The 7,572-nt window shown below is 31.7% G+C and overlaps 1 protein-coding gene and 1 long non-coding RNA gene across 2 annotated transcripts; one reads left to right on the forward strand and one right to left on the reverse strand.

Moving 5' to 3' along the window:
* On the forward strand, nucleotides 374–1,340 carry LOC109330953. Its single transcript, XM_019565215.1, has 4 exons — nucleotides 374–589; nucleotides 750–828; nucleotides 913–1,031; nucleotides 1,116–1,340. The coding sequence occupies exons 1-4, from the start codon at nucleotides 374–376 to the stop codon at nucleotides 1,338–1,340; spliced, it is 639 nt and encodes a 212-aa protein (XP_019420760.1).
* Nucleotides 6,791–7,566, reverse strand: LOC109331056. The gene is made up of 2 exons (XR_002105737.1): nucleotides 7,201–7,566; nucleotides 6,791–7,039 (listed from the first exon to the last, which is right to left on the reverse strand). It is a non-coding gene; the product is annotated as an uncharacterized LOC109331056 (long non-coding RNA).

The raw sequence follows: 7,572 nt of genomic DNA on the forward strand, positions 1-7,572 counted from the left end.
TAAATCAATTGAGAGAGGTAGAAATCAAGTTCGCCTCCTCCTAAGTCGTAGAGCCGGTCTTTCAACCAAAAATTGGGTCGCGACATGTTGGAAATGAGAAGACCACAAATTTATTGGACCCCATGTGCTGCACATTGCATAAATTTGATGCTGTAAGATATCAGAAAACTTCCTAGGATCGAAATGACAATAAAAAGGATTATCTTTCTTGTTAGCTTCATTTATGGCCATTCAAGTATATTGAGTTTGATGAGGCACTTCACAAAGAAGAGGGAGTTGGTGAAACATACAGTGACCCGCTTTGCAACTTCCTTTCTATCTTTGAAAATGCTTTATGAGGAGATTACAAATTTGAGGAAGATGTTTGTCTCAGATGAGTGGACAACAAACAAATTTTCCAAAGAACTCAAAGGAAAGGAAGCAACTTCCTCTTATGAAAGTGCTTCGACTCATGGATAGTGAGAAGAAGGCAACCATGGATTATATTTATGAAGTTATGGATAAGCCTAAGGAGGCCATTATAAAGGCATTCTATGAGAAGGAGAAAAAATACAAGGATGTCTTTAAGATCATTAATGAAGGTGAAATTGTCAGCTTCATCGCCTATTACATGTGGTTGGTCACATGCTATATCCGAAATATTATTAGGCATATCAAGCATGCAGTTTGACCATGCGGTTATAGGTTGGTTGCATGTTTGCCTTCATATTTTTGTACCCATTACATAAACAAAATTCATAATATTGAAGGAGATGCAAATATATAAAGATGCTAATGGAATGTTTGGATCATCCACAACTATAGCCATGAGGACAGAAATGACACCAGGTAAGAAATAAAATATATTTGGATTTACAAAATATGTTGTTATATTTAAGTCAATTGCTTAACAAAATATATTTTCATTTGTAGTTGTACAGTGGAGAATGTTTGGTGCGCCAGCCCCAAATTTACAACCATTAGCTATAAGAATCTTGTCTTTGACTTGTAGTGCATTGGGATGTGAATGCAATTGGAGTGTTTTTGAACAAGTAATTATTTACTTACTTTCATTTTGGTTTACCTTAAAAAAAATTATAAGTGTCTCATTTTAGTTATTTATTGGAATGTTGCAGATTCATACGAAGAAAAGGAATAAACTTGATATTAAAAGAATGTATGATGTGGTCTATGTTAAATATAATCAAGCATTAAAGCAGAGATTTAACGTCATGGATGAAGTTGACCCAATCTCCCTCAATGACATTGATGAATGTAATGAATGGCTTGTTGAGGAGATGGATAGTGATGATGAAGGTGGAAATGAGAGTGTTTTTAAGGATGATGATGATCTTGAATGAGATATTGTTTTTAGGGCTTCAGGGATTGGGAGCCTAGAATGAATACTAGGAGTCAAAAAATAAAGAACCCTATACTTATACGTTCAAGAGGAAAAGCTAAGAAAGCTAAGAGTGGTTCTTTATCATCAAAAAAACGAAAAGAGAAAGTAATTGAAGGAGTAGATGAAGAAATGGAACATGGAGAAAGTGAAGAGGAAGTTGAAACTTTTGAATGTAATGGCTCGGATGAAGAAGAAATTGAAGGATATGTTGTCGAGTTTGATGTTGTGGAGGATGATTAAATCTTTGAGTAAATACACATTTTAGTCTCTCATATTTTTCGACCTTACCAATTTAGTCCTTAAAAAAAGAAAAGACATAAAATGGTCCCAAAAATTTCAAATGTGGGTCAAATTAGTCCTTTTGGAGTCAAATTAGTCCCTAGGAAGTGTTGCAAAACATGCTAAAAAGAACTAATTTGACCCACATTTGAAATTTTTGGGGACATTTTAGGACTTTTCTTTTTTAAAAGACTAAACTCGTAAGGTCGAAAAATATGATGGACTAAAATAGGTATTTACTCTAAATCTTTTACATTTTATATTTGTATTTTGCTTTGAGTTTTACTTGTGGGTCTTTACAAGACTTGTTAGTATTGTTTATTTTACGTTTTAGTATCTCTATTTTTAATTATCTAGTGATCTTATGAAGTTATGAGAAATTGATACTTAATGATTTTTATTAAATTTTATGTTATTGTTTGATTTTTGTTTTATTGTATTATTATTTTATTTTTTCTATTATGTTATATTATTTATTTATTTTGTCAACCACCATGATGATGTATGCTATTTGCTCGAAACACCATTCACAACGCCATGATGACTGAATTTTGGCAACCACCATGGGGCATCCGCCATGAACAACACCACCCTTAAGTTTTATATGCTCTTATGGTAAAACATCTTAGGCTAGTAATAATGTTTAGTTTCAAATGTATCTTGTTGTTTCCTATGTTTACATATAGTATAGTAGGCTAATAATAAATGCTTGGTGTACAATGTTTCTTGTTTTTCCTCGTGATTAGTGAATTTGGCACAAGCAAAGGGGCTCATTTGTTTTTATTAAGTTTTTTTTTTAAATTATTCATTTTTTAAACTTGTCCACAAGCAAATATACGGGAAAGGCAAATATAAGAGAAAGCAAATATAAATATTTCGAAAATGTTAACTCACAACAAGTTCAAGTCGTCACAATTAGTAATAAATGAAAGCATTAAATAATTTAGGGATAGAGAGAAAAAACACATGTATTTTTATATTAGTCCACAATTTCCAAATAACTTATGGTTATTAAACAACTCTTCACACAAATATATTTTTTACCCTAAGTCTTTTTAGTTTTTAGTGACCAAGTATTCTTTCTAGATCAGGCCGGCCTCTTTAGGCTCTAAACTTAATCCAATAATCTTTACTTCTGAAGCCTCTCTAGGCTTTATATACTAAACAAAGTTGGTTTATTGATATTTAACAACTTAGTGGATGAGAATATAAATATGTAAGATCACTTGAGTCTAAGACTTACTAAGAAAGAATATTTTAAGATTTACAACCACAAACTCTCAAAACTTCTTTATATCTTAGCTTAGTTTACTTCTTACAAAAAAATTACAATGAATTTAAGCTATAATTCAATACAAATAACATTTTTATACAAACAATTATTTTTACAATGTTTCTACACACATTACTTGTAAATTCTCGCATTCTCATATTTGTCGTGTGGGTATATCTTGTGATGTTCTTCTTCCTTTTATAGACGAGTTTTAACAACTTCAATGGAATGTTCCAACTGTCTATAAAAGTGTGTAAATATTTAATACCTTGGTTCTTTGAGTCATGATATCTAGACAAAAGTAAATGCTTGAATCCACTATGTCTTGAACCATGTCTAATTGCACATTAATTATGATGGTTCCATTCTATCAAGTTTCATCTTCCTTTATTTATCTACATTTTCTCTCGATCATATCCTCAAACATTTAATACGACTTCATGCACTTGCTCAAATAGTTCTGATTATTCCTTTTTGTTGTAGATTTGTCAGAGAATACTACATCTCATATTTTCAAGAATACAAAGTTTCTTATATGAAGAATTAAATATTTAATAATTGAGTCATTAATAATCACATAAATGTGCATAAGAGTTATTTAAGTTAAAATGATTGAATGAGTAGAACCTGCACACAAGATTTAAATTGATACAGTTGAAGTTATTGGACATAGAGGTCATTTGATGCACTTGTCACTTGGAGGAATTTTTTCTTAGAATTAAGTAACTTGATTTTATTCACACTTGTACTTGATGCAATTGTTACTGGTTGCAATAACTCATTAGGATTAGTTTAAAGTCAAAGCAAATATGTGAGAATAATGGATGCGACTAGCATTAGAAAACTAAGTCAGGAGTATGTCATTTCATATATTCACATTTTTCTGAATGAAAATGAATCGATCCTTAGACAAAGTTTTTTTTAAATGTCCTCCCATTGATGATCATTGTCGACAGATTGAATATTGGTTATGCCTTTTTGCATGTAATTTTAATTAAATGGTGTTTTATTTATATATGCTTTGCCCTAGAATCTAAAATTTGATTCTTAAAATTATTAATAGCATCAACATTATCACATAACAAAGGTATTTTTTTTTACAAATATATTGTACTCATGTTAATGATAACCTTTAGGTGAGTTGCCTTAATTGAATGATCGTTTCTTGTGAAAGTCTCACTTTGAATTAAAGTTGATTGCAAGTTACTTTCTTTTTGTACTTTGAATTAGAATTCATTTCAAGTCCCACTTTGGCTTAGGGTGTCTCAGTTTGGATTAGGTAATTGAGGATTAGTGTTGGTCACGGTTTGATGAATGTAGGATTATTCATGTCACGGTTTGCTTGGGCAATTTTAGTGAAATAGTTAGGTAAATTTTTAAGAAGATGGTTGGGGGATTGAGATGGACTGGCCCCACAAACAAGAGATGTTTGATAAACCTTGTGAAGTTTGCCATAAGAGAAATGCATTCTTGATAAGAACGGATACCTTGGCCTCAGCCAAGAAGCTAGGAGAAAACCCACTAACAATGAGAAATAATTCCAAATAAAAATCAACGTAGTTTTATTCAATGGGTATGCACGGTCATATATACAGTAATATCTTAGGCTATTCAACCATAATCAAAAAACATGAAAAGATAAACTAATCCTATCTAATTTCTAATCTAATCTTCACGGTTGGAGAGTTGGACTTGGCCGAATTGTTTGTTGTGCAAAAGGGCCAATCTGATTTGAATTTCCTTGATGATTTGTTGAGATAATTCCCTCCTTTATATTCACGACATTGATATAGTGAGAAGTCCCCTTTTTGATTGAGATTTATGTTGTTATTCTTGTGTGCTGAAATTTGATTAGGAATTCCCTATCTTGATGAAATTAGATTAGATTTGGCTTCTCCTTGTTTCTAGTCGTGTGGTGCTTGATCTCCTTGATTTGTGCCACATTCTATCTCCAATGCATAGTTGTGCTCTCCTAAAATAAAACATAAACATTAATTAAAATAAATGCATCTAATGAAAACAATTCAGGAAAATAAACAAACTGATCATAATAAATAAATGTCTAAACTAATGTGGGTTAAGACAACTTCCCACTTATTTAGTATCATATCTACTTGTGGGTTAAGACAATTTCCCACTTATTTAGTTGTAATAATGTGGTTCCTCCACCAAGTCATGAGCTCCTTCAAGTTCTTCAACTTGGCTTATGCAATTTAAAATCTTCCCATCTTGCTTGGTCCATTTAGGACTTGTATCCATGATGCTAAATATAAGTTGTCGAAGTGCTTCTTGGGCCTTCTTGGCCTTGACTCTAGTCATGGGTCCTCCTAAGTCATGTAGGGCTAGTTGGTGCTTAATCAATAGTAGTTGTGAACAACTAAGAACAGACAAATATTCAACCTCAATTGTTGATAATGCAATAGTAATCTGCCTTTTTGCAAGACCATGACACAAGATTATCTTAAACAAAGTGATATCCTTCTCTAGTGCTTTTTCTTTCAACTTTGTCTCCAACATAGTCAACATAACAGAATCCAACTAATCTGTAAAAAATTTCTTTTAGCATAGACCAATATTAGTAGTACCTTGCCAATATATTCTTGTAACTGCTGATAAATGTGTTACTCACATAGCAGCTTGAAATCGAGCACGTAAACAAATACTAAACATGATATTAGGTTTGGGGATGCAGTCATATATTAAAAAGATCCTATCATACATCTATATAATTTTCCGTCTACATTTTTATCTTTGTCATCCTTGTTCAGAATAAACATAGGGTACGTTGCAGTTTTCATAGGTTTATATTCATCCATCTTCAACTTATTTAGAAGCTCTTGTGTTTTCCATCTAATTGGTGTACACCTCGTGTTTTGTTTCATTTACTTGAAGACAAAGACAACATTTTAGTTCTCCCATCATTCTCATATCAATTGTTTTTTAAGTTATCTTGGAAAATCTTAGACATAAAAATTTATCAGTTGAACCAAAATAATATCATCAACATATCTATGAGTAACTATGAAATCCTCCTTATATGACTTTATAAACAAAGTTGTTTAAACATTTCCTCACTCAATTCCATTAATCATCATAACTGAAATGAGCATCATCTCGAAAGCCAACAAATTACACAAGATATACTTCTTCGTTTATTAGTCTATTTAAGAATACATTTTTCACATTCATCTCATAAATCATTATATTATGATGTGAAATAAAAAATAAAATAAAAAAATGCTTCTAATCTAGCTACTAGTGCAAGGTTTTCATTAAAGTTGATACATTCTTGAAAATAACCTTGTGCAACAAATCTAAGAAAGAAGATCAGAAAGGAAAAGCCATAATCCTATGAGAAAGGTGTTCGTGCACCTTCTAAATGCAACAAACCATGTCACTTCAAAGGAGAATCTATAGAGTTGACACTACAACATTTTTGACCTATGTCAACGGCTGAAAACCGTGGCCAAAAGTCAAAAAACCATTCTCGTTGCCAAAGACAACAGTTTTTTAACTGTGGTAGTCTAAGGTGTTGCCTTTTGTTTAGACCACGGTTTTTTGACTTTTGGCAACACCTTTTTAAAACCGTTGTCTAATATTTAAATAAACAACGATTTATGTGCAATGTCAAAGGCAACGGTTAAAAACCGTGTTGTAAAATGAAAGTACAAAACCGTGGTCATTGTGTTTATAGGCAACGGTTTTAAAAATGTTGCCACATTGTATAAAGGCATTAGTTTGAAGCCCATTGTCATTGTCTACATAGGCAAGAAAACCATTGTCTTTAGTCCTGTGTTCATTTTGGAAATAGATAATTGTTGCATTTGCTACACCATATATACAATCCTTAACTACTCTAATGGATATTCATAACATTAATTAATTTAAAACATGAGTATTTGTTACTCTAAATTTGGTGAACCAAAATACAGACTTATGTTCTTGAAAGTGGCAAGCATCACTCCACAAACCACTACACTACTAGTCATGTCATATACAGTTATATCCATTACTGTTTAACAAAATATAATCATAATCCAAAATAGGAAATCTTGATTCATTCCCATCTATACTGTATGCGGCAAATTGTCTTCCAAATGATTTTGCTGCAAATAAAGAAGTTATAATATTGTTAGCTTATATATGAATGAACATCAAGTTTTTCCAAAAATAAATATGCTAAAGTAGAGTTTGATATTTATTATATAATTAGAGTTTAGTCTTAACCATGTTACAACCATGATGATAGAAATAAATAAGAAATTACCTTATCATTATTTGGAACATGTGTCGATGTAGAAGTACCCGGTGTTGATAACATTGTTGCTAATGCCTCCACATCTACTCCTGAGTTGTTTTGATTTATGACATTCCTTAGCAAAATTTGAATTTTTTGTTCCATTGATGACATTTCTTGCTTATGTTTTGCCTCCATTTCCTCAACTTTATCATTTAACAATTTCAATTCATCAGCATGTTTTTTCTCAATTTTTACTATTTCTTCTGTTCTTTTCAAAAGGGTGGGTGTGGTAACTCTTCCATGACACCAAACTCTTCCAGGCTTTTCTTTCCCAAACACACTCTGAAAAGCTTCATCAGGTTGTTGACTAGAATTTTCAATTAAATCTTTAAGTTGTGC

Source organism: Lupinus angustifolius, chromosome LG17 (assembly GCF_001865875.1).
Source record: "Lupinus angustifolius cultivar Tanjil chromosome LG17, LupAngTanjil_v1.0, whole genome shotgun sequence".
In the NCBI taxonomy this organism is placed as follows: domain Eukaryota; kingdom Viridiplantae; phylum Streptophyta; class Magnoliopsida; order Fabales; family Fabaceae; genus Lupinus; species Lupinus angustifolius.

Coding starts and splice junctions, on each gene's coding strand:
- LOC109330953 (XM_019565215.1), top strand. CDS start 374: ATGAGTGGACAACAAACAAATTTTCCAAAGAACTCAAAGGAAAGGAAG. Junction 829..912: donor GAGGACAGAAATGACACCAG/GTAAGAAATAAA, acceptor TTTCATTTGTAG/TTGTACAGTGGAGAATGTTT. Junction 1,032..1,115: donor ATTGGAGTGTTTTTGAACAA/GTAATTATTTAC, acceptor GGAATGTTGCAG/ATTCATACGAAGAAAAGGAA.